This window comes from Pan paniscus, chromosome 8 (assembly GCF_029289425.2).
Source record: "Pan paniscus chromosome 8, NHGRI_mPanPan1-v2.0_pri, whole genome shotgun sequence".
NCBI lineage: Eukaryota > Metazoa > Chordata > Mammalia > Primates > Hominidae > Pan > Pan paniscus.
In genome coordinates this window covers 18,174,916-18,202,259 of record NC_073257.2, presented here as the reverse complement: position 1 = coordinate 18,202,259, position 27,344 = coordinate 18,174,916, and the positions used below count along the sequence as shown (strand labels likewise).

At 48.7% G+C, this 27,344-nt stretch overlaps 1 protein-coding gene and 1 pseudogene across 3 annotated transcripts in view; both read left to right on the top strand.

The window, feature by feature from the left end:
• The window catches only part of ASB13 (ankyrin repeat and SOCS box containing 13), a 30,482-nt gene extending 21,040 nt beyond the window's left edge, over window positions 1–9,442 (top strand). For 2 of the 3 annotated variants that reach the window (XM_034929878.3, XM_034929879.3), the window contains exons 5-6: window positions 6,294–6,485; window positions 7,415–9,442. In XM_034929878.3, coding sequence (XP_034785769.2) covers window positions 6,294–6,485; window positions 7,415–7,542 — 320 coding nt within the window. In that variant the 3' untranslated portion in view covers window positions 7,543–9,442. Of the gene's footprint in view, window positions 1–6,293; window positions 6,582–7,414 lie in introns of all 3 variants that reach the window. The other variant, XM_055092375.2, reaches the window with a different exon arrangement.
• LOC134731124 (uncharacterized) lies at window positions 7,564–9,442 on the top strand (annotated as a pseudogene).
• Window positions 9,443–27,344: the final 17,902 nt, after the last annotated feature.

Genomic DNA, 27,344 nt, shown 5'->3' with positions numbered 1-27,344 from the left:
GGGTGTTTGCCTGCGTGGGTGTTTGCCTGAGTGGGTGTTTGCCTGCATGGGTGTTTACCTGAGTGGGTGTTTGCCTGCGTGGGTATTTACCTGAGTGGGTGTTTACCCCCGTGGGTGTTTACCCGCGTGGTTGTTTACCTGAGTGGGTGTTTACCTGTGTGGGTGTTTACCTGAGTGGGTGTTTGCCTGCGTGGGTGTTTACCTGAGTGGGTGTTTGCCTGCATGGGTGTTTGCCTGCGTGGGTGTTTACCTGAGTGGGTGTTTGCCTGAGTGGGTGTTTACCTGAGTGGGTGTTTACCTGCAGAGTGGGTATTTATGGATTTATCTGAGAAGTTTGCCTGAATGGGTATATACTTGCAAGGCTGTTCACCTGAGCAGGTGTTTACTTGCACGGGCATTTACCTGAACAGGTATTTACTGTGCCTAGCAGAGAGCTGGGTAGAGGAGTCAGAGGGACCAGGGTTGGAAGCTGGCTCTCTTATTTGCCAGCTGAGACCTCGGGCCTCAGTTTACATATCTGTAACACTGGAAGAATCTATGCTGCAGGTTGCTGGGAGAACTGAGGATGTTTCCCCGGTGCCTGGTGTGTCCTAGTAGGTACTCAACAGATGCCAATGATTATTTCTAGAGATCACAGGCCACTGTCCCCACAGCTGCCTGGTGAGGTTGCTGCCTGAATCCAAGAGAGAAGGGGATGTAATGGGAAGTGGAGTTGGCAGCGTTTAGGAGAATATGGAGCATCTGGAATCCAGGCCATTGTCGGGTGTTCGAAAAGACTCAGGATTGAGATTCCCAAACAGGGAAAAAAATCAAAACCAAAAAGACCAACCAATCAAGGATTAGGCTCAGGACCTGTCTATACCAAAAGTTTTAGCCAAAGTGACTGTTAGCACAGGGTTTTTATCAACCCAACTTAAATGTTTTGTTGAGGGAAAATTTTAGTTTCATCATCTTATCCAAATTCTGGGTGTAGTGTAGGATAAAAACAAAACTGTTTAGGATGGCTGGGCACTGTGGCTCACAGCCATAGTCTCAGCACTTTGGGAGGCTGAGGCGGGAGGATTGCTTGAGCCCGGGAGTTTGAGCCAGCCTGGGAAACATAGCAAGTCCCCTTCTCTTAACAACAAGAACAAACCTGTTCGGGAACAGGAAGATCATGAATTCCCCCTGATGACAGCCATTTGAGCTTAGTTATATGTAGTTTTTTATTGGAGAATCTTACTCACTTTCATGTGCCACTTTTCAGTCTTTTTAGTGAAAAAGATTCATTTTGTGTAGGAATAGTTGTTGGGGTACTTTTAATTTTTTTATACACTGTCTTAAAAGTATCTCCATTGGAAGCAGGTGTAAGCGTTTCCAGCCGAGCCGTTCCTCTGGCCGCTGGATCCGTTTCTATGAACACAGCGCAGTGCATTCATATCAAGCCTTTATGAGCTCAGTACACACGAGTTCCATTTTTACTTTCGTTCTGTTTGGTGTGGTTGTAGGGAAAGGGATCAACTTAGTGTTTAAAGCAAACACCCTTTCTGTATCAGTTAGGACTTCATGTCAGTTGGACGCCTTTGCGAGTAACAGGAAGCCACTTCCACTGGTAAACAATGGCGGGCATTTCTAGTTCAGGTGACTTCAGGGCTGAGACGCAGAGGAGGTTTAGGGGCGGCTGGACCGGAGGTTCCGTGGTGTCACCCAGGCCTCAGTTTCTTTGAACGTTGCGATTCTGCTTTCCTCAGTGTTGGCTTCATCCTAAGCCTCCGGCTTCCCTGAGCAAGGTCACGGGGCTGCAGTGGCTTCAGGCCTACACGCCAGACGTTTCCTGTTTTAAGCCTTCTGGAGGCTCTTTCAGCGGAGTGGAAAATCCCTTTTCACACACCCCTCCCCAGTCCCTTTGCCCAAACTTTGCCAAATTCTGATGGGCTGAAGCCTGGGTCGTTAGAACCAATTACTGTGGTCAGGGGAGAGGGATTGGACTAGGCGGGACCCACATTGGAGCTGAAGTCAGGTCTGCTCCCGCCCCCACCACATTACCAGGTGGCATCACAGTCGGGGGTGGGGGCTGGAAAGGAAGGGGCAGCTGTGAGGCCCACGGTCGCCCTAAAGCGGGGTTCCCACAGCTCTCCCCGGGAGTTTGCATGCCCCTGGGGAGTTAGAGGTGAACGTGGCTTTCTTGGGGAAGCCTCCCCACAGTGACTGTTGGTGTTGGCTCGATGCTTGGGTAGCATCCAGCCATCAGCTCCACGCGGGATTCCTGATTCCCATCCTACTCTCGGGTGGTCTCCTCTAGTACCCCTTGTGAGAGCAGATGGATCATCATCTTCTTCTTAGAAACCATTTTTTCATTGTGGAAAATTTCAAACATACACAGAAGAGAGAAACAACAGCATCCCCTACGTCCTCACAAACAGGTTTTTAAAAAGTAGTGATTCTGAACTTTTGGGGTCAGGTCACAGATCCCTCGGGAAACCAAAGGAAAGCCAGGGACCGTGTCTCTAGAAAAACAGAAGAGTGGAAAGTCCCTTTTCCTGCACCCCTCCCCAGTCCCTTTGCCCAGACTTTGCCAAATTCTGATCGGCTCAAGCCTGGATCATTTGAACCAGTTACTGTGGAGAGGGGAGAGGGATTGAACCAGTCGGGGCCCACATGAGTGCAGGTGCTTTCGTGTGCGGTTTGAGAGCTGAGCTGTGAGGCAGAGCCACGTTGCACCCCACGGGGGACGTGGAGACCGTTGTTCTTGTTCTTTGTAGGCAGTGAGGCGAGTCCAGGAACCAGATTGTATTTGCAAAGGAGGAGGGCTGGGGAGGGTGAAAGTCCGGTTATGATGGTGAAGTAATTTTTAATCTGATCACTGACAGTGAATGTTGAACTCTGCCAGGAGTGTTCAGAAGCGGCTCCCTGAGGACGGTCCTGCCTCCACCTTTGTTCTTAGCACTGGCCCTGGCACAATTAAAAAATTTTTTTTAAAATTGTTGTTTAATTTAAAAAAAATTTTTTAATTATAATTTTTTAAATTTAATTTTTTTTTCAATTTCTCTTGTGGTAACAAGCACCTATTGAACTATTTGTGTTTATGTTCCAGGATTGTGCCAGTCTTGGCGTGCTAAGGTCTTAGGCGGTCCCGTCACATCACTGGCCACGGGTTCTCTGAATCCACTTTAATCCTATTTTGTGTTGAAAGCAGGATTTTGGTAATGAGCCTGTGTTGACCCCTTTTCTCTGAAGCATGAAGTTCAGAGCTTTTAATTCCCTGGTTGTTTCCTGGCTCCCTGTCTTTGTCTCTCCCTGTCTCTGTGTCTCTGTCTCTGCCTCAGTCTTTCTCTTGCCTCTCAGTTCAAGGTATGTTACCATCCTTGCTTCACACAAAGTTACTTTCTTTCCCTCTCCTACCCTCTTTCTCTCTTCCTTCTTTCCACTGTATCTGTTCCCTTCTTTCTTTCTTTTTTTTCTGAGATGGGGTCTCGTTCTGTCACCGAGGCTGGAGTGCAGTGGTGTGATCTCTGCTCACTGCAGCCTCCATCTCCCTGGTTCAAGCGATTCTCATGCCTCAGCCTCCTGAGTAGCTGAGATTATAGATGTGCGCCACCACACCCAGGTAATTTTTGGATTTTTAGTAGAGACGAGGTTTCACCATATTGGCTAGGCTGGTCTTGAACTCCTGACCTCAGGTGATCTGCCTGACTCAGGCTCCCAAAGTGCTGGGATTACAGGCATGAACCACCATGTCTGGCCCTGTTTTCCTCCAACAAGTACCTGTATATGTTCTCTTTCTCACTATGGGCCTCACTCTGTCATCCAGGCTGGAGTGCAGTGGTACAATCATGGCTTGCTGCAGCCTCAACCTCCCGGGCTCAAGTGATCCTCCTACCTCAGCCTCCAGAGTAGGTGGGACCACAGATGTGTGCCATCACGCCCCCCGGATAATTTTTAAATTTTTGTAGAGCTAGGGTCTCACTATGTTGCGCAGGCTGGTCTCGATTTCTTGGGCCCAAGAGATCCGCTTGCCTCGACTTCCCAAAGTGCTGAGATTACAGGCGTGAGCCCTGCACCTGGCCCAAGCATATATTTTTAATGGACATAGCTGATCGAGTTTCATCTCTGACTCTCTTCTTGGCTCACTCAGTGCTATACTTTCAGGATCCATCCATGTAGCTGCCTGCACCCCTGGCCTGGTGTTTCCTTTCAATCCCTTATTCACAATTTCATTTCCTTCCTTATTCACCTTCCTTCCCTTCCACCCAATCAAGTGATGCCAAACACACATTTTGAAAAGATGTACATTGGGAAGGCTGCCTCCCTGCGAGAGCCCCTGGCCAAGGCCTTGTCTGTGGAGCGCGGCAGGGAGCGTGATTTTGAGCTCTTTCCAGCCATGGTTTTCTCCCTGATCGTGAGAGAGTAGCTGTGCCTCCCTTGGGCCTCTTTCTCTGTTTTTCTTCTTTTGTTAAAATAGAGACCATCTCTTTCTCTCCCAATTGGCAAGAATATTGCCACAATTAATGACATGAGAGAAAGCTACTTGAACTTTAGATTCTGTGGATGGTACAATTTGTTTTTCATTACAAGCGTATGTTTAGTGTTAAAATTTACTTCGTGTTATGATTGCAACATTATACTGGAGGAAAACCCCTTATGTGAAAGAGAGGTTGAATTGTGGGGAAATATTTCTTTAATCTATTGCTTTTAAATATTATTTTTTTGTAGTACATTTCTGCCAAATTCAGGACCTAGATAATTTAGCATTTTTCCTAGTTGAGAGATCCTTTTCCTGTCCTGACTTCTGAGTTTTGGCTGCGGGAAGTGGAAAGAACTTTCTTGAATTATGTCATCACTTTGGAGGGCTGGGGCGTTCTTAGGATCCCTCCACGAATGCTGTTATGAGCATGGTTCTTATGTGCTTTTAGGGGATTAAAATATTTTAAAGCAGAAAGCAGGATTTTTCAGATGCTTTTTGAGCTAGAGGAACTAGAAAATGTAATAGCGTTCCACCTCTCAGCTCCTCTTTTGACCCTCTGAAACTGTCGGGAAGTGATGACACGTTAGTGGTCTGATTGTTTTAATCCCACTTTTGATAATACTTTATGTTTGTGGTTTGAATCTGTCATTTGGCGGATTATTTCACTGATGCTGGGCGATTTGCTTGGCTTCTTTAAAATACTTCTCTTTTATTTGTTTTCTCTTATAACCTCCTTTGTTACTTGAGGAACAGACTTCGAATAAAATGGCATTTTCTTTCAAAAGAATTCTGAAGCCCTGGGGGATTCCATTGTATGGGATTAGTGATGGCTGTCCCCTAAGAATGATGTGTTACAAAAATCATATTTTTATCAAAATCTTTTTTTAGTGTGTTGAAAAATGCCATATTTGACCAGGTGTGGTGGCTCATGCCTGTAGCCAGGAGTTCGAGACCAACCTGGCCAACACGGCGAAACCCCGTCTCTACAAAAAATAGAAAAATTAGCCGGGCATGGTGGCACACCTGTAATCCCAGCAACTCGGGAGGCTGAGGCAGGAGAATCGCTTGAACCCTGGAGGCGGAGGTTGCAGTGAGCCGAGATCATGTCACTGCACTCCACCCTGGGCAACAGAGTGAGACTCTGTCTCAGAAAAAAAACCCAAAACCAGCCATATTTAGCTACTAATTCCTTGCATCTTTCTGAATGTCTGCTCTTTTTAAAAAAAAAAAATTTTTTTTACCTTTACTTTTAATCAGCTTGATGAATGTCTGCTCTTATTGTGAGAAAGTTGAGGAGTGCAGAGCTTACTCTCTTCTCTGAATTGCCTACTGTTTTGGGTACATTATCTGTTTTCCTTTTGTAAAAGAATATGCATTGTTAAGGAACATTTATTCTTTCATTCAACCAGTATTTCTGGAGCCTCCGTCCTTTGCCCACAAGAGGAAGAAGCAGTGTGTGTCTGTGCTGGAGGCCAGGCGGGAGTGCTTGAGTGGCTCTGGTTTGAGCTTCTGGAAATCTCAGGACCCCTGAAGGCAGATTGATAGGGCATTAGAACGGTTGTTTAACTCAGGACATTTTTCGTTTTATTTTTCTTCTTTTCGGTTCTATTTCTAGTTATTTCTTTATTATTGCTGCCTACCTTTATCTCTCATGAGTGGGGACAGTAAGTAGTTCCTGCTTTTGGATGTTGAAAAACATTTTTGAAAGCTACGGTAGAGTCTGTCCTGATTTTGTCTTCTGGGTGGGGATTGCTTCTGCCACCGTGCTGTGTGACGAAACGGACCTGATTGTCCCCCTGACTTCAAGTTCTCTTCTTGGTGAAATCTCTTCTGCACTCTTGACCTCCAGGGGCCAACGTGAATGCGGCAAAGCTTCATGAGACGGCCCTTCACCACGCGGCCAAGGTCAAGAATGTTGACCTCATCGAGATGCTTATCGAGTTTGGCGGCAACATCTACGCCCGGGACAACCGCGGGAAGAAGCCGTCTGACTACACGTGGAGCAGCAGCGCTCCCGCCAAGTGCTTCGAGTACTACGAAAGTGAGGCACCCCACCGAGCGCACCCCATCCCCTCCAGCCTTCAGCCTGGACCCCTGACGTGCCGGCTCCCTGCGGGCTTCTGCGGAGAACTAGGCTGTTAGTCCTGGCTCCTGCCCTCTGCGCTAGGACAGACCCTTAAGCACTTTGCGGGGGCTGTTTGTGCTGTTGCCCCAGCTCTCCCTGGGTTCCCTGTGGCCCGTGGCCTGGAGCAGCAGAAGCTGTGGCCGACACCTGCCCGGGCACCAGACCTGTGCCTCCTGTGCTGGACATTTGACAGATGAGCCTCCTAGCTGCAGATTAGTTGTTTGATGACAATTTTGGGTGCTGAAATATAATGCCGTGTCTCAAAAAACCAAAACCATGGTTTTGAAAAGGCGCGGTGGCTCACACCTGTAATCACAGCACTTTGGGAGGCTGAGGCGGGCAGATCAGGAGTTCGAAACCAGCCTGGCCAACTTGATGAAACCCCATCTCTACTAAAAATATAAAAATTAGGCGGGCATGGTGGTGGGCGCCTGTAATCCCAGCTACTCGGGAGGTTGAGGCAGGAGAATTGCTTGAATGCAGGAGGCGGAGGTTGCAGTGAGCTGAGATTGTGCCGCTGCACTCCAGCCTGGGTGATAGAGTAAGAGATTCTTGCCTCTGTCGCTTTTTTTCTGTCTCAAAAAACAAAAAACAAAAAACCTCAAAACCAAACAAACTCCCAAAGCCCACAAAAGGCAATCCCAGTGGACATCATGCCCCGAACTTCATTTCCTGGGCTCCCTTCCTCGGGTTCCTGGCTGTCCTTCCAGAGAAGGCCTACAGGACACATCCCAGTTCCAGGGGAAAGGGAGGCGTTTCCGATTCCCTCTGAGTTTGTGTTCGGTTGCAGGTGTTGTGCTTCTTCCTGAAATTAACCTCACATCCTTCCTTGCTCCCTTTTTCAGAGACACCTCTGACTCTGTCACAGCTCTGCAGGGTGAGCTTGAGGAAGGCCACTGGCGTCCGAGGGCTGGAGAAGATTGCCAAGTTAAACATCCCGCCCCGGCTCATTGATTACCTCTCCTACAACTGAATTGCAGGTGGGGTCTGGACCATGACTGCCCCCGTTGTGCCCAGCATTGCCCGGGTGAAGGCTCTGCCTGTTCCTCTGAAGCAGCGTGATTGCTGTAGATAGAACAACGCTCCTTCGAGTCCCTTCCTGCGATCCTGTTTAGGCTTCTCTCCTGGATCCTGGATAATGTTTCCAGGGTGTTAGGAAGGCCTGTGTCTCAGGTCACAATTGTGGGTGTGGCCCTGCACTGTTCTACAGAACCTACCCTCTCAATGGGCATGGGCCCAACCATCCAGTTTTCCTCTTTTACGGACCATCCTCAAAGGCACTCTCAGGACAGATGCGTGGGGAGCACAGAGGAGGCTGGCAGAGCTGGGGACTCAGGGCATTGTTGCTGATTCCCACTCGCCGGGGCAGCCTGCCGCAGATGCACAGGCCCCAGGTGCAGGCCACCACCTCCGGGTCGGCACCAGGACTGCCCTCGGTGCTCATAGGGAATGGCTGGGCCCACGGAAGTTCGGCCTGGGATGTGGCCTGGGACTGCTGCTCTGCTGGCTGCTGTGTGGATGCTTTTCCTGGAGCACTTTCCAAGGCATCCCCCAGCCCCAAGCCTGCGCGCATCCGTCACTCAGGGGCTTTCTATGGGTCTTTGTGGGGGAAGGCCCTGGCTTTGTATTCCCCACAAGTAGCACTGAGTTTCTTAGGAAATTCGTCTTCAGTATTAGGTCTCCAACTCTTGTAAAAAGTTTATATGTAGGATAAAAACCTTTTAGAGGACACGTAGGTGGTACCACTAAGGTTTTGGTAATGAGCCATTCAAACCGACAGCAGTGTGAAGGTGTGTCAAGGTGTATATTCTCATGGCTCGGCATTCTCAGTGCGAAGGCCTGTTTGGAGACTCTGTGGGAATTGTTTTTCATCTGTTTCTGTGGTTGTCAAATGAATTCTTCACCCACCCTACAGTTTGCTAACTCCTTGAAGCTATCAAATTAGTAAGAGAGGCTGCCCGCACCCAGGGGGCACCATCGCCCACTTATTATTTAGTTTTGCAGATACTCATGGACCATCTATCACATCCAGCATTGTCCCAGTGCTTTGAGTTGGACGGGAATGGGACTCTGCAGCCAAGGCAGAATAAGAAAATCTTGCAATCCCGTCCTGCAGTGATAGAAACAGGTCGTTCTGCATTATAAGCCATAGGTGGAGCATTCGGTAGCGTATTCAGACTGCACGGGCCGGCCTAGGAGTCTTTGTCTTCATAAATTTTAAGAACCCCGCCCACAACAGGGAGTTAAACTGGAGGACTTTGCATGATTAGTTCAGGGATGAGTGGTTTCTGGGGCATCTGAGGTCAGGAGTTCGAAACCAGCCTGGCCAACTTGATGAAACCCCATCTCTACCCGTTCTGGAGAACAGGTCACGCCTGTCCTGGAGACAGTGTGCCCGGAAAAGGGAACGTAGTACTCACTGGATGCACCCAGGCCGGCCCGAGCCTCCCACCGCAGACAGTGTGGAACAGAGTGAGCCTGAGCTGCCCAAGGCGATGCCCTTCGTGCTGTATGACTGGAGGCCTCTCCGCGTGGGTACTTGGGGGTGGGGCCACAAATCTGGCGAAAAACTTCATGCTGGCCGCCGTGAGGTTTTTCTCCAGCGTTCCCGCCATTGTCATGGCGGGTCTTCATCCTAAACTGAGAAGAAAAACATTCCTGTTTGATCACCGCCTTAGTTACCAGTTCTGGATCAGTCAGTGTTTCTGCATGGAATAACAACCATTAAAAAAAGCACTGGGTTCTGCCCTTTCATCTTTGTAAGAGATTCTTGCCTCTAGCAATGACATCCTGTGATGTCTCACAGTAGAGCACTTAGCGCAGAATCAGGTCCCCACGGCTGTTGCTCAATAAAAGTGGCGGAATAAAGTGCATCCCTGTGCTCACACGACTCTTTTCTTATGGGGCAGAAACACCAAGATGGGCGCATCCTGTGTGGATGGAGAGGGGTGGCTCTCGTCTTGCCGTGTCCCAGGTCGTTTGGCAGCGCTGTGCTTGCCAGGGAGCCACACTTTCCCATCTCTTCCCCAGGTCTCCTGATGCCAATTTCAGCACCCCCCTTATGTGGACTTTTCTTGGGGGAGACAGACGCTGTCCACGGGACCAGGTGACTGGGATTTTGGGTCCTCCCCTGCCCTTATGCAAGGCTGTGACTGCACACAGGTTTGTCTGCTTCTCTACTCTGAGTTGTTCCGGAAAGCTGCAAAACCGAGATAATGGATCAGACTTGGAGCATTGAAGGGGTCTTGATGACCAATCACTGAGCCAAGCCCGTCACCTCAGGTGGACGAGATTGGGTCCCCAGCGTCAGGTTTTTTTTTTTTTTTTTTTTTGAGGTGGAGTCTCGCTCTGTCGCCCAGGCTGTAGTGCAGTGGCGCGATCTCGGCTCACTGCAAGCTCTGTCTCCTGGGTTCACGCCATTCTCCTGCCTCAGCCTCCTGAGTAGCTAGGACTACAGGCACCCGCCACCACACCTGGCTAATTTTTTTTTTGGTATTTTTAGTACAGACGAGGCTTCACCATGTTAGCAAGGATGGTCTCGATCTCCTGACCTCGTGATCCTCCTGCCTCGGCCTCCCAAAGTGCTGGGTTTACAGGTGTGAGCCACTGCGCCCGGCCGCCTCAGGTTTTTATGAGGCTGAAATTAAATGATTGAAAGATGCCTTGGCTGGGTGGGGTGGCTTACGTCTATAATCCTAGCACTTTGGGGAGCCAAGCTGGGCAGATCACTTGGGCCAGGAGTTTGAGACTAGCCTGGCCAAGATGTTGAAACCCTGTCTCTACTGAAAATACAAAAATAAGCCAGCTGTGGTGGTGTATGGTTGTAATCCCAGCTACTCAGCAGGCCGAGGCAGGAGAATCACTTGAACTTGGAAACAGAGGTTGCAGTGAGCCAAGATCGTGCCACTGCACTCCAGCCTGGGAGACAGAGTGAGACTCTGTCCCCACAAAAAAGAAAAAAAAAAGATGCCTTGAAAAGCCTAAAGTGGTCCCCAAATATGAAAGTTACATCGACTGTTGTGTGGTTTTGTTGATGTTTGTAGATCTTGCAGCTGTGTGAACTATTCCCACTTTAAGATTATACCATCTATTTCAGGAGTCCTGCAGTCATAAGACTTCTCAGTTTACATTTTGAAATGCAGTGTGCAGTGGACAGATTTGGAGCAGACGTTTGCAACATATATAACAAGTAACTGGCAAGCAAAATATATAAAGATCTTATGATAGATCATTAAAATGGGCCAGGTGCTGTGGCTTATGCCTGTCATCCCAGCACTTTGGGAGGCTGAGGCTGGAGGATTGAGCTTAGGAGTTTAAGACAAGCTTGGGCAGCCTAAAGAGACCCCATTTCTACAAAAAAGAAAAGATAAACAACCCAATAGAAAAAAACTGGGCAAAGAATAAGAACAGGGCTTTATAAAAGAAGGATCTTGAAATGTCCATTCCCAGGAAAGGATGCTGAGAAGTGATCAGGGAAATTCAAATTAATATTTAATTCAACAAAGTGATTACCATTGAATGTCGCCATTGAGACAGTCATTGAAAGGTCTGAGTTTCACAGTGTGGATGGGTGGGCCATGTGGGCAAGTGGAAATGCACAGGCTGCTAGTGGGGAATACAGATGATAGGTCTGTTTTGGAGAGCTATTGGCTGATATTAATGCAATGAAAAATGTGCATACCCCTTGTCCCCAGTAATTCTACTTATATAAATAATACCCTAAAGAAACTCTCAGGCAATATCACAAGGAGACATGTATGAGGTTGTTTACTGCAGCGATACCTGTAATAGTGAAAACCCCACCAGTTGGGAGTAAGATGTAGAATATCATATACATCTTACATGTCATACCTACACTCGATAAAAGTTAAGATGGATTAGAATTACATGTTTTAACACGAATAGGTCTAAAAAATATAGTGGTCGATCAAACAATTGCCAGACTTTTCTGTGTATGGTATGAATCAATTTGTATAGTTTTTTTAAAAAGCCCATCTAAGAATTCATACGTATGCAGTAAATACATAAAATCATGGAAACCACACACTGGCGTCATGGGGATACCTGTGGCTTGGGGATAGGAACACAGGGAACTTCACCTCTGTCGTATTGCATTTCTTAAAAAGTGATATTGGCCAGGAAGGGTGGCTCACGCCTGTAATCCCAGCACTTTGGGAGGCTGAGGCGGGAGGATTGCTTGAGCTCAGAAGTTCAAGACCAGCCTCGGCAACATAGTGAGACCCTATCTCTAAAAAAAAAAAAAAAAAAAAAAAAGATACGAAGCACATGATAGAATGCTACTATTTGCTCATGTTGGGGGGCAAATAGAAACATGGGGTTACTCTCCGTGTGTTTTGATGTTTGATTTTTTCATAATAAAAATTGAATGCATAGAGGAGCAACAAAGGGCAAAAAAAAAAAAAAATTAGAAACTCGGTTGTGCTTAGAAACACCTTTCAGATTGCTGTTGGCCACAACGGCATGGGTTTGGTTATAGGAGCTTGTATTCCACAGTGGGTGTTGACACTTTTTGGAACTACTCTCAGATAAACTAGATATGCAAAGCCCTGGGTCCTGAGGTTTGTCTCACAGAGCCGACCCTCATCTCCTCGGCAGGAAAGTGCTGGGTAAAATGCCTCTCACTGATTGGCCTCGCTGCGCTGGTATGGCTCCCTCCCTAGACGATGGTGCGTCTTCTAGGTCTGGCTCTGGACAAAGTCCCTGGCATCAAACCCTGCCCTTTGGAGACATCACAATTGAGGGGCCATTTCACAGTAAGAAAATGCAGCTGCACCCTCTGTCCCCAGCCCGTGGAGGGGGGGTGCTGCCCACCTTCTGCAGGTGGGAGGCGTCGGGAGGGAGACAGCAAGAGACCCCAGTGGGATCCCCAGTGGGATCTCTTGCTCAGCTCTGGGCTCCCCGTGGTCTTCCAGGGAGGGAGTGGAATCTCGTCTACTCCTGGACCATAGCAATGCTCCCTGTGGTATCCCGTCTGTGGACTAGGTGAGTCTGCAGAGAGCTCTGAAGTCATTTGGGATGAAAAGAATGCCTTTCCCTGTCCATTTCATCCCCTGGGCCACTTTGTTAAACTGCTTGTGCTTTCTCTCCAGCGGGCAACGCCTGTTTCTTCTAGGCAGTTGAGTTCCTTTATTCAGAAAAACGAGCGTAAGACTGGCTCTGAGAACAAAGCTGGACAGCTTGCTCATCTTTCGAGCAGCTGTGCCGTGGAGAGATGAAGGTGGGGCGCACAGGGCCCTGGCAGGGGCTGTGCCCCCTGTAATGGCTGAGAAAATATTTCCAGACCCTGGAGTCTTTGCCTTTTCTCTTTTCTCCACATTAGCACCACATGGCAGTGACAGCGAGGCCTCAGTGATTTTGGCTTGAAGGTCTTGTGATCTCTGACAAGTTGAATGAAAAGATGTCTTAAATTGGTCCAATCTAAAGAGTGCCTCCTTTTTCTCCAAACCATGAAAAAAGGCAGAAAAGATGGATGATAGGCCTCTGCCTGTCTCTGTCTCTCTCTCTCTCATGCACGTGTGTACACATTTATTTGTTCAAATACAATTTCACTCTAGCATCTGGCCTCCAGGTGTGCGGTTCTTGGGCACACGGACTTCATGGCTGGGGAGAATCTGCCACTGGACGCTGAGCCAGGATGTGCACTTAGCTTCACCATCTGCACTCTGAGTGATCAACAAAGAAAAGTCCCTCTGTTCTTGGTGTGAATCCAAATCCCAGAGCTTGTTCCGCTGTGCTGGGGACAGAGGGTGAGACCAGAGGAGAAGCAGGGACGTCCTCTTGCTCCTTGGTCCTCTTCCCCATCTTCCCCATTCAAGCCCACCCATCTTCTTCTTTCCTTTTTTACCAGTTGTTCTATTTTAAGTTCTCTGCTGGGCACTAAGGATATGAAAACACATAAAAGCAAATCTTGGCCCTGAGCATCTCAGAGTCTGTTTCTCAGGGAGCAGGTATAGGAACAGATGTTGCACCTCGTCATGTGGTGAGCTGGGGGATGCTGTGGTCTGAATGTCTGTCTCTCCCCAGATTCCTGTGTTCAAATCCCCACCCCCACAGTGATGGTATTAGGATGTGGAGCCTCTGGGTGCTGATTAGCTTATGAGGGCAGAGCTCTCTTGAAAGGGACTGGTGCCCTTAGAAAAGAGGTGCCAGGCCTGGTGCACTGGCTCACACCTGTAATCCCAGCACTTTGGGAGGCCAAGGTGGGCGGATCACTTGATGTCAGGAGTTTGAGACCAGCCTGACCAATATGGTGAGACCCCGTCTGTAGTAAAAATACACAATTAGCCAAGCATGGTGGCGGGCGCCTGTAATCCCAGCTACTTGGGAGACTGAGGCAGGAAAATCGCTTGAAGCTGGGAGGCAGAGGTTGCAGTAAGCCGAGATCGTGCCACTGCACTCCAGCCTGCACAATAAGAGTGAAACTCTGTGTCAAAAATAAAAATAGGTGCCAGAGAGCTGCCTTGCCCCTTCAGGCAGATGAGGACACAGAAAGAAGGCGCTGTCTATGAAGAAGAGAGCAGCCATCACCAGGCAGTGATCCTGGACTTCCCAGCCTCTAGAACTTTGAGAAATAGATTTCTGTTGTTTAAAAATCACCAGTGTTTAGGTTTTTTCTTTTATTTGAGCCAGGGTCTTGCTCTGTTGCGCAGGCTGGAGTGCAGTGGCATGATCTCAATCTCCTAGGCTGAAGCGATCCTCCCACGTCAGCCTCCTGAGTAGCTGGGACTACAGACGTGTGCCACCACATCTGTCTAATTTTTTAATTTTTGTAGAGACAAGGTCTCATTATGTTGCCCAGGCTGGTCTTAGGCTCAAGGATTCCTCCCTCCTCAGCCTCCTGAAGTGTTGAGATTACAGGCATGAGCCACTGTGCCCAGCCATATAGAATTTGTTTTAGCAGCCTCAGCAGACCAGGACAAGGCATGAGCAAACTTGACTCTTAACTCTGCCAAGGACACTGGAGAAGACAGAAGAGGGATGACTGCTGACCTTCTAAAGTCTTGGATTAATAAAGTCAATTACATAGCATAAAGAACAACTTCATTTTGATTCCCATGGTGCTCTGTGGTTTACAAAGCTTGATAACGACTTCGATTAATGGCAGCACTCTTCCGGGATGAGGATGAAGAAACAGAAGATTTGTTGACGTGACTTTTCTTTTCCTTCGTACTTTTTCTACCAGGCACGAAAAAGAGAGTGAGACTTAATTCCATGGAATTTTACATGTATAACAGGGCTTACTGTAATCCTTCTTATGCTTATGATTTTCAAAGACCTGGGAGAGACTTTGATCATAAAAGGCAAGATTTGGCCATCCGGAGAGTGTGGGATTTTGCCTACGAGCCTCTAGGAATCTGTGGGCGGCAGAACAGAAATAGGTCGTTTATAAAACTTAACTGAGCCATAGGAAAAAAATCCATCACAAGCTGACTTCAAAGAGTCTAATTGTTAGGTTTTTTCCTTCTTCTTTGGTGTCAGAGGGGTCCCTTGCTGCTTCTAAAATAGCATGGAGTATAAACTTGTATTCAAGAAATACAGGTAAGATACGATTTAGGTGCAGTTTTGGTTAAATACAGCATTGATGAGAGCAGTATTACTCAAGAGGCTGGGTGCTACTGCGTTCCCACATCCAGCCCCCAACCTGTGCTTGTCCCACCAACCAGTGGCTCCCACATCCAGCATGCTGAATCTAAAACTGGCCTGGTCTATAAGGCCCTTCCTCAGATGATCTGACAGCCCATGGATTAATTCTGTGTCACTTTCAAACAGGGCAATAGGGTTGTCAAGACTTGATAAAGCCCAATAATATTTCTAATAACAAGTAAACTGAAAGCCCAGCTGGGCACTGATTCTTATTTTGTGTTGGGCTCCCAGGCCAGCCTACAACGATGTGTTCCTTTGCATTCAACAAACATTCACAGCCAGGCTTCCTAAGCTGGAGTCCCTGGATGTGTGCTTTGCAGATCTTGGCTGTAAAGTATCTCACTGGTCTTTCTCTCTGGCACCTCTTGTTATGCCTCCAGCTGCAGCCAAGCGTCTGGGCCTTGGTCACCGAGTGCTGTGATTGCAGGCACTCTGTGCTGACAAGTGACTTGGTTGCCTCAGACCAGGTGTGACTCATTATTTTCCTCCTGACATTCCAAGCACTGAAGTAAATGATTGATGGAGGGAAAGATCCAAAGTGTCAGAGAAGTCTCTCTCTTGGCCATGAATAACAGGCTACCTTGAATTGGTGTTTCCTTTGCGTATTTTGTTTCTAAGCAAATCGAGTCCTGGGTAGAGTGTTGCCCTTGAGCAGCTTCATGAGGTCAAGGAGGGGCGCTCACTCCACTCTGCACGGAAACACTGAGAGTGGAATGAAAATACAACCGGAGAGAATGTCCTCCCCGCCAGAAGGTCGCCTTGAGACAGGCCTCCACGCATCATTGCTGACCTCACACAGTGATACCTCTGCATGCCGGGGAGCAATTCCATCCAAGTAAGTGGTGGGTGGGGACAGTTTCTCTCCCTCTGGGGACATGCCAGACTGAGTCCTTGGCAGTACTCTGTTTTCCCGGGAGGCCCTTTTGCCCAAACTGGGACATCTGGTTCCCTTAGGAAATCAGAATGTTCCCCTGGGCTTGTGGCGTGCTCCCAGGTCGACACTCCTCTGGGAGCGCAGCTGCCTAGGGCAGGATCATTTCACAGGACCTCAGGAAGTTACAGGAGGAGCTTGGACCCAAATCCTCCCCAGTGCAGTCAGGAAACACGGCTGAGAGAGTGTTCCCTGCAAGGCCAGAGATGATGGCTTTAATATTACCTCTCTTTCTCTCTCACCTATCATCATCTATTCCTTCTCTCTATCATCTATCATCCCTCTATCTACCTATCCATCCATCAGTCATCTATCTATTCATTTATCTATCCATCCATTGATTATCTATTATCTATCATCTTTCAATTTTTTTTTAGAGACAGGGCCTCACTATCTTGCCCAGGCTGGAGTGCAGTGGCTATTCACAGGAGTGATCCCGCTACTGATCATCATGGGTGTTTAGACTTGCTCCATTTCCAATCTGGGCTTGTTCACCCCTCCCTAGGCAACCTGGCAGTCCCTTGATCCCGCGAGGTCACCATATGGATGCCAAACTTAGTGTGGACCCCTGATCTGTGTAGTGTACCACAGCTTAGAACTTCTGGACTCAAGCAATCCTCCTGCCTCAGCCTCCTGAGCAGCTGGTATTACAGGTGTCAGCCACTGGCTATCTATCTGTCAATCATCTATTTATCTGTTTATTTATTGATCTATCATCGATCATCTGTTTATATATCATCAAGCAATCAATCAATATATCTGTCTCTTGAGCCATCATCCATCTATTGATCTATCATTGATCTATTATTTAATGGGCACGTGTTGAATGTCTAATACATGGCTCTGAACTGAGTCTCGGGAAGGTAAGTGCAAAGATCTTGGCTTCCCTTTAAGACCCTCCCATTTAGGAGAGGATAAAAGATGCATCAGCTTTATCAACATCGTCTCAACAGAAGCCAGAATGGAGTGAATGCCACACAACAGGAAAACAGTGCTTGAGAATTCGTTGTTTTTAAAAAATGCATCATGGAGAAAGGGAATTTGAGCTCTGTATCTCCAGTCAAGGAATGATATGAACCAAAACACACATGTTCTGGAAAATTGATCAGATTGTGGCGTGTGGTGTAAACAGGCAGCTGGCAGAGCTGGAGACCAGATATGGAGTTGGGAGAAGTAGTGAGAGAGGAATGTGAAAGCCAGGCCGTGCCTGCCAGTGCAGAGATGGACTGGACCGGATTGGGTACCCAGGTGGATGAAGCCTGGGTGGGCGTTCAATAGCTGGGACACAATCTTTGCTCTTCAAATAGAACACCTATCAAGGGAGATCTCAGCATCAGGTGCCCCAGCCTGAGCAGTGCTTGCTGAAGGTGTGTGGAGCAGCAATGGTTGGTTGTCTCAGAGGACACAGGGGCTGTCATGTCTTTATCCTCCAGGCCTTGGAATGATGCTATTCGCTATGCGACATTTGAATCTCTGGAGCACTGACCTCGAGCCACCATGTGGTCTATTTAAATTGTGTGTTACTTGGCTATGGCTGCCATAACAAAACACCACAGACTGGGGGCCTTAAACAATAGAAATAAATTTCCCCCAAGTTCTAGAGGCTGGAAATCCAAGATCAAACTGTCAGCAGGTTTGGTTTCCCCTGAGGCCTCTCTCTTTGATGTACGAACCACCTTCTTTCTCATGGTGTCTTCACGCGGTCTCTCCTCTGCGTGTGCGCATCCCGGGTGTCTCTTCCTCTTCTTATAAGGAACCAGACCTATTTGGTTTAGGGCCTCATGTAACCTTAATTATACCCTCGAAGGCCCCAACTCCAAATACAGTCACATTGAGGGGTAGGGCTTCCACATATGAATTTGGGTGAGGGACACAAGTTAGTCCATACCATACGGCTACTTGGTATATTTCTTTTATCCTATAAGCTCCTAAAGACCAGGGGCCATGTTGTATTCACCTTCCACGGTGTCTGACACAGAGATAATCCCCATACACTGGTTGAATTAATGGGCTGCAGGATGAAGCCAGAGATACAGGGCTTCCCAGGCTGTGCACTGCAGAGCTCCACCTAGAGGACGCCGTGAATATTGCTGCTTGGGGTTGTGTAGGGCTATGTCCCGCTGGTTGGCGATGATTTGGGATGTGTCTTTTTTCTTAATTTTCTAAACGTTGCCATGTTCTGCTTCCACAGCTGTGTAAACTCTGAGTGCCTCGAGTGTAAACAGTATTATATCCATTAGTCTGTGAGTAACAGAAACGCCATGTTAAACACAAGAAACCTCATGTCAAATACAAGAGGATTTTTTTTTTTTTAACATAGTAAGTCTGGAGATAGGCAGTTACTGCCTGTGGTTTAGAGCAGAGGTTTATAATTTTTTTTTTCTGATAGTCAATATTTTTAGCATTGTGGGCCAAGTGATCTCGGTTACAACCACTCCCCTTTGTCATAGACAGGGCAAAATTAGCTCCAGACAAATAAATGAGCATGACTGTGTTCCAAAAAAACTTTATTTACAAAAACAAGTAGTGGGCCAGATGTGACTCATGGGCTGTAGTTTGACAGCCCTCATGTATACCACAGCCAAAGCTTTTGCAGTTTTTTTGATCTTTTGACCATGGGACCCTCATGGTCCCAAGATGGCTGCTACAGCTCTGGTCATCATGTCTATCTTCCAGGCAGGAAGAAAATGGAAAGAGCTTGGCAAAAGGGGTGTCTGCCAGCCAAGCAAGCCTTGTGTATTTTTTGTGATGTGTTTGTTTTACTTTGGGCACAGTGCCATCCCAAGCAATATAAGCTTTCTCTTACTGAGGAAGAACAGAAGAATAGATAGTAAGTAGCACCACTCAGCCCCTAGCACCACCACCTTAAAAAAAAAATCCTCCAACTCCTAGAGTAGTACTGTGCTGAGCACACTGCAGGAAATCCATGAATAACGGCTTCTCGTTTCCTCTCATACTTGTTTCTGGTCACCTCTGGTCTCTTCACTTCATTATTAAATCCTTAGAGAGGACTACAACCTTCGCAGTCTAACTTTGTAAAAAGATGACTCAAATTTTCCGATTCTTGTTAAAAAAAAACCACACACACCTCAACAGCTCCTTTCATGCTATATAGATTTCCAGGCAGGGAACAAAAGACAGAAAGAGACGGGAAGGCAGAAAGGAGACTATTATGCATTGCTGGCTCAGCAGTAATTGTTGGCAGCTTTCAGAGAGTCGGGAGGTGAGGGCTCAGGCGGCTTTGGGGCGTGATTGATGGGTTATGATGGGGACCAGGAGGCATCTGTCGTGTGTGTTTGAGGATTTGGGGAAGCAGATCCTGTGCTGCGTCTCAAGCATGCATTCTGATGCTGCCTCCTCCAGGAGTATTTTAGGAGAAGGCAGGGATTCTCCACAAAACTCAGGCTCTGCTCTGTTTTCCATGGGTCTTTCCAAATCCCAGAGCTCAGACCCTGATGAAACTCTTTCAGTCTTGTGAGGTGTGGGGTGTGGCAGAAAGTCCCTAAGCTCCCAGACCCAGGGAGAGCAGTGTTCTCCGGGACCTACAGCGTAATAGTTTCTCTTTCTGCTCCCTCCCCTGCCATCCCTCCCCGCTTTCCAGAACGAGTCTATGGTGAGGACTGGATAGGACAGGAAGAAAGATGCCTGGAGTTAGCGTAGAATCAAGGAGATCTGACACAGAAAAGAAGGAGACGACCCTGGACCCGTCCAGCCTCTTCCCTTGATTTGGGAGTGGCCCGGAGGATGACCTGGGCCCTGGTTTTCGAATCTCTTTGGCAGTTCTCTCTGACACCCGTCCTGGCCACAGCCCCTCCCTTTCCGACCCTTTCCTCACTGCATTCTCTTTCCAACCTTCCGTGTTTTTTTTTTTTTTTTTTTTTTGATGCATTGCTGGGAATGCCTGCTACAGACTTAATTAGGCCTCCTCCAAATTCATATTTTGAAGCCCTAACTTCCAATGTGATTATATTTGGAGGTAGGGCCTTTAAGTGGGTGAATAAGGTTAAAGGAAATCATAAAGGTGGGACTGTTCTCTTCAAAAAAACTGGTGTTCTTATAAAAAAAGGAAAAAGACACCAGAGATCTCTGTCTCAGACAGAAAATGTTATGGGAGGACACAGTGAGAAAGTGGCTGTCTGCACGCCAGGACAACAGCCCTCACCACAACCTAGCCACACCAGCACTTTGACCTTGGACTTCCAGCTTCCAGGACCGTGAGAAAATAAATGTCTGCCGTTTAAGCCACCCAGACTGTGGTACTCCGTTATAGCAACCGGTGAGACAGTACCCACCCCACCTGCAGTCCTGGAAAGCACAGGTCAGTGTGTGGGTTCTGGATATTTGTGGCTTTAGCAACTGGAATTTTTATTTATTTGTTTATTTGAAATAGGGTCTGACTGTCACCCAGGCTGGAGTTCAGTGGTGCAATCACAGTTCACAGCAGCCTTGAACTCCTGGGTCCAAGTGATCCTCCTGCCTCAGCTTCATGAATAACTGGGACCACAGGTGTGCACCACCATGCCTGGCTATTTTTAAAAATGTTTTGTAGAGATGGGGTCTCGCCATGTTTCCCAGGCTGGTCTTGATCTCCTGGGCTCAAGAAATCCTTTCACCTTGGCCTCCTAGATTGCTGCGATTATAGGCGTGAGCCGCTACGTTAGACACAACTGGAATTTTTAGATGCCAATGTAGTCTAAACACTTTCTCCAGACATCCACACTAATGTGGTGAGGTATATTGCTGGCTTAAAACAACAACAGGCCGGGCGCGGTGGCTCACGCCTGTAATCCCAGCACTTTGGGAGGCCGAGGCGAGTGGATCATGAGGTCAGGAGATCGAGACCATCCTGGCTAACACGGTGAAACCCCGTCTCTACTAAAAATACAAAAAAATTAGCCCAGTGTGGTGGCGGGCGCCTGTAATCCCAGCTACTTGGGAGGCTGAGGCAGGAGAATGGCGTGAGCCCTGGAGGCGGAGCTTGCAGTGAGCCGAGATCACGCCACTGCACTCCAGCCTGGGTGACAGAGCAAGACTCTGTCTCAAAAAAAATAAAAACAAACAAACAAACAAACAAAAAACAGTAACAACACACCACCACAATGCCAACGTGTTCCCTGCCTATCCTCCTTCTCACTGTGAAACATATTTCGGACTGTGGAGAAAGCTTTCTAGTTAAGCAGGAAATTCCTTTCCATCTTTCAGGGCTCAGCTCATTTCTGACCCTGTGAATGTTTCTTAATTTCCTCTCAGACTGAAGAATCCTTCTCTTTCTGGGTTTCCAGGTACCTTGCTTGTAACCCTACCCAAAGCACTTTGCTTTTAATTCTATAACAGTTCCTATCTTTCTTGATTCGAATACTTTATTCACGTGCTTGTAAAGTTTCCCAGACTGCAAGGACCTTGAGGCTAGAGGCCAGGTCCTGTCTGCCCTCACCCCAGCAGCTCCATGCCCAGCACATAGCCTGGCTCAGAGAATGAGCTCCGAACATGTTTGCAGGATGAGGGCCAAGGTGAACAGTGGCCTTCAGGGGCCCTGGCTGCTGGTGCCATGTGGGAGGGACATCTGTTGGTCCCCATCGGTCATTCCGGTTGCACCTGGCTGCTGCGCTCATTCGGCACAGAAGGCTGAACCGGGCACCTCAGTCATTTTTATTTTTTAACCATCATTTCCCAGGGTGACCCTGAGCCGGGCCGCAGCAGTGGAGGGAGCCCTGTTGTGGGAGCAGGTCTGGGATGACTGTGTGCTGAGGGCAGTTGTGAGGTCAGTGGGTAAAGGGAGGAAGTTGCCCTTTGGCAGTGTTTAAAATCTGGAATCTAAGTTTTATTCATGGTGTGGTGTAGATGAGTGAATATGCAACTATCTGAGTGTGTTCCCCACATAACGGAGTCATCCCTTCCAGCAGATTTCCAGAACCTCTCGGAATAAACCTTCTGGCCCATGTGTGGATCAACAACAGCTGCTCTCTCACAGCTGCCACAATTGTAGCTGTCCTTTAGGGCTTCTAAACTTCCAACCAGGGTGCCCTGGCAGAAAGCACTTCATGACGAGTCCAGAGTGAGCCCAGCATTGGGAAGGCTGCAGCACCTGTCTCCAAGCCAGAGCGGTGGCAAACCCAGAGACCAAGAGGGGCAGCCTTGCCATCAATGATGTCGCCTTTGGATCCCTGGGCATCTCCAAGGGGCTTCACCTGCTGCCCATGCAGGGCTCCCCGCTGGATGCGGCCTGGCTCAGTGTCCACCTGGGAAATGAGAGCAAAAGCACATTATTATGATGGCTCCACTCTTTTCATGGGAAAAAGTATATATTTAGGATTAGCCAGCTGGATGCAGTTTATTTTTTAATTAATTGCTTTTAATTTTTGAGACGGGGTCTCACACTGTCACCCAGGCTGGAGTGCAGTGGTATGATCATGGCTCACTGTAGCCTCAACCTCCTGGGCTCAAGTGATTCTCCCGCCTCAGCCTCCTGAGTAGCTGGGACCACAAGCGTGAGCTACCATGCTGCGCTAATTTTTAAAAATTTTAAAAAATTTTGTAGAGATGAGGTCTCACTATGTTGCCCAGGCTGGTCTTGAACTCCTGGGTCCAAATGACCCTCCCACCTTGGCCTCCCAAAGTGCTGGGCTTACAGGTGTGAGCCACCATGCCCAGCTCTGGACATAGTTTAGATGACCCGGTTTTGTGGGCAGCATCCAAACCATCTTAGCCAGGTGCCAATTGAACCTCGGGCCTGAGCAGGGTATGGGCCTTGGGCACACCGATGTCGGAGGGCTTCTTTCCAGCCTGTTTGCCCAGCGCCTGCCAGCTTTGACATCCATAAGAAGCACGTGTATGGTTGTCGTCTGTTAGGCTGGTGCAAAAGTACTTGCGGTTTTTGCCATCTAAAGTAATGGCAAAAACCATGATTACTTTTGCACCAATCTAATAACGTCTTTATGGCGGACTCGAGTTGGGGACGCTCCTTCGGGTGCTCTTCCGAGGATAGCTGGGCTGTCTCTGGAGCTGCAGAGTCTTGGGCCGCCGGAGGGTGGCTGACGGCGGATCTACTTTTTGTGGCTGTGGACACCTTTCAGCACCGCCTCCTTGGTCCTCAAAGCCCCTACTTTGGCTTGGGCTTTGGGAGGGGCAGGCGCTTCCTTCATTACCTTGGGCGCCATCTTGAGAAAAGGGTCCTGGCAGCTCCGTTTCCGGTGCCTCCCGCGGGTGGCGAGCCTTCGAGATGGCCGCATCGGGCAAGTGCTGCTGTCTTCTCTGCTTTACAGATGTGGGGAGGTCTGGGAGGTTAAACCGTTTCCTCCAGATCACATTCCCGGGGAGAGGAACCCAGCTGTGCCTGACTGCTCCTTTCTTCTCACTGCTTCTGCGGAGGTGGAGACGCCCGCGTGGCCCGTGTTGTCTTCCTCTGCCGACTCCAGCCCGAGCATCCCCCTTCCTGTCACGCGCTCTTTGGTGGCTTCACTGTCCTGGACACCCCCTCAGATCTGTGCTGTCTCAGAGAAAGCAAGCGAGAATGGGCCCGCGGTGCTCCTCGTCTTTGGAAATGGATTTTGCCTTTGTAAGTGAGAGCTTTCAGAGGCACAGAGTCCTGGGGCTGCATAGGAACAGGGGGCCTGGTCGGGGCTCTTTTCCTTTCCGGGACCTCTTTCTCTATAAAGAAAATAAAAATGCGATTTGATGACTGTTGGTACAAATATGAATGTAATCTAGGCTGGATTCATAACTGTATATTATTATTATATTAAAATTTGATTTGAAAAGAAGTGGGGGCTGGGCGTGGTGGCTCAGGCCTGTAATCCCAACACTTTGGGAGGCTGAGGTGGGTGGATCACGAGGTCAAGAGATCGAGACCATCCCGGCTAACATGGTGAAACCTCGTCTCTACTAAAAAATACAAAAAAAGTAGCTGGGCGTGGTGGCGGGCGCCTGTGGTCCCAGCTACTTGGGAGGCTGAGGCAGGAGAATCGCTTGAACCCAGGAGGCAGAGGTTGTAGTGAGCTGAGATCAAGCCAGTGCACTCCAGCCTGGGCGATAGAGTGAGACTCTGTCTCAGAATAAATAAATACATTAATTAATTAATAGAAGTGGAAGTAAGAACATTTTCTTGGGTCCCTAAAATATTGTGGGCTCCAGACACTGGAGGATAAGTCACCCCGAGTGTCCTACCCTTTATAATGAATGGGAATTTAGCCATGGGGCTGGGCCGAAAGGGGCTGCTTTGGGGAAGTGATCCTTCTGGGATCCTGTAACTGCTGAAGATCAGAACAAAAGGGGAGATTCTTGAGGTTAGCTTTTTAACTTTTTTGAGACAGGGTCTCACTCTGTCACCCAGGCTGGAGTGCAGTGGCGTGATCTTGGCTCACCGCAGCCTTGATTTCTCATGCTTAAGCAATTTTCATGCCTCAGCCTCCAGAGTAGCTGGGCTGGGACTACAGGTACACACCACCATGCACGGCTAATTTTTTAATTTTTTGCAGAGACAGGGTCTCCCTATGTTGTCCAGGCTGAGGTGAGCTTTTTAGTGTCACCATTAAGCTGCTTGAAGCTCGGGGTCCTCTGCATGTTCTTAGTTTTCATGAATGAGCTGCAGGTTCACCCCTAAATATTTGCCAGCCACTGCTCAGGCACAGGTTTGTGGTCTGAGTTGTTGGTGCGCAGACGTCCTGAACCCCATTGGCCCTGACCTGCGGGTGACAGATGCAGCAGGCTCAAAAGCTGCCCAGGTCCATTTGCACCCTCCTGGTGTTTAGCGTTTGGCCACACGGGGGCACGAGCGGGACAGCCTAGATCGGCCTGCGTCCCATCTGGGCCGTGGGAGGAGCCGCTGGAGAAGCCTTGGGCCTCGCCAAGCTGACTGTGGCCTGGGCCCAGGAGGGTGTCATCTAGAAGGCCCCTGCTCCCTGCCACCATCAGTAATCCCCAGCCCTGGAGGCATTGAAGGCAACTCAGTCCCAGGGAGCCACGGGCTGGGTGGAGCTGGGCCACCCTGATTACAGGTCGTTCAGAGCTGGTGGCCTGGGGGTGTCACACCCCGGGCCTCGGACTTCTTACCTGAAACACGCAGGGTGCCTGCGAAAGGTCTCAAAGGTCACTTTATGCTCTCAATTCTTCTAAAATTAAAATTAATTTAAAAAGACTTTTTCAGCTTTATTGAGGTATAATTAACAAATAAAAACTGTATATATTTAAGGTGTACATGATGCTTTGATATATGTATAGACCGAAATGATTATCAGTCAAACTAATGAACAAACCCATCAGCTCACATAGCGACAGTATTTCTGTGTGTGTGGTGAGAACACTTAAGATTAAATCTTTTAGCAAATTCCCAGGATACAGTATTATTAACTGTACTCACGATGCCATACATTAGATCTCAAATAACTTACTCATCCTGCATAGCTAAAATGTTATACCCTTTGACTGACTCAGATCTTAATTCTGCAGAAAATGCACCAGAGCCGAAGTGTAAGCAGACAAGGAGGGTCTCCAGGGACCACCATAGGATTTTTTTTTTTGAGACAGGGTCTAGCTCTGTTGCCCAGGCTGGAGTGCAGTAGTGTGATCACAGCTCACTGCAGCCTTGACCTCCTGGGTTCAAGTGATCCTCCCATCTCAGCCTCCTGAGTACAGCTGGGACCACAGGTGTGCGCCACCATATCCAGGGACCGGAGGAATTTAATCCAGTTGAGCCATCAGCCTGGGTTACAGCCTCCTGCCCTGCAGCCTACTCTTCCCAACCCTGGGTGGAATGAGGCCACCCTGTTGGTCAGAACCAGCTCCTGAAAGACCCTGGCAACTTAGACGTGAATCCCAGTCAACTTTCCTCATGACAATGCTAAGTCTCTACCCTGGAAAAGCTGCAGCTTCAGGACCATAACATGCAACCCATGTGCTGGCATGATGACAGGGTCCTGTGCCACAGAGACCCCTGCTCTACATGCGACGATGCACCCTCTGCCCTCTCCATTGCCCCATAATACCCTCCTGTCACTTTCCCTTGGAGAGACACTGCTTTGAGAATATGCCCAGTGCCCTCCTTATTGGAGCCAAGTAATAAACTCATGGATCAAAACTTGCCTTCTCACAGAGAGTCGTTGTTGCTTGACAGGGGAATGAACCCTGCTATTTTTCGGGTAGCAGAAGCTCATGTTTCATGGCACGGCCAGTTTCTGATACCTGCTTGGCCATTACCTTGGCTGGGTGACCTGAGGCAAGTCACCTTTCCTCTCAGATTCTCTCTTTGTGTGTTCTTGGCCCTGTCATTTCATTTTTTATTTTTGTTTTTGAGACAGTCTCATTTTGTCACCTAGGCTGGAATGCAGTGGCATGATCTCAGCTCACTGCAACCTTCGCCTCTTGGGTTCAAGCAATTCTCGTGCCTCAGCCTCCCAAGTAGCTGGCACTACAGGTACACACCACCATGCCTGGCTAATTTTTGTATACTTTGGAGAGACGGGGTTTCGCCATGTTGTCCAGGCTGGTCTTGAACTCCTGAGCTCAAGTAATCCTCCTGCCTCAGCCTCCCAAAGTGCTGGGGTTACAGGCGTGAGCCACCGCACCCAGCCAGCCCTGTCCTTTCAATGGACCCTAGCTTGTCTGGGAGCATTCTTTGTGGGGTGAGAGGGGAGTCCATGTAAACTTTGTTTTCTACCTCCATCCCCCACACTGGCTGAGGAAGGTCTGGCTGGGGGCTGTCTCAGAGGAAGGGGGCTGCCTACAGGGGGCCAGGTGATTCCATCACCTGGAACCTCGAACCTTCCACTGTCCTGCTGCTGAGGCTTGGAGGGACAGCTGAGTCTGGGGAGAAAAAAAGCCAGAACTGTGCCTGAAGTAGAAAGTCCACTAATTTGTCCAACAACCATAACCCTGCACCCCCGGCTCCCACGCGGCTTTGTCCAGACCCGGCAATGAACCGCTTCACCAGGTGTCCATAGCCCTGCAATCCTGGCTCCCACGTGGCTTCGTCCAGACTCGGCAATGAACCGCTTCCCCAGGTGTCCATAGCCCTGCAATCCCGGCTCCCACGCGGCTTCGTCCAGACCCGGCAATGAACCGCTTCACCAGGTGTCCATAGCCCTGCACCCCCGGCTCCCACGCGGCTTTGTCCAGACCCGGCAATGAACCGCTTCACCAGGTGTCCATAGCCCTGCAATCCCGGCTCCCACCCGGCTTCGTCCAGA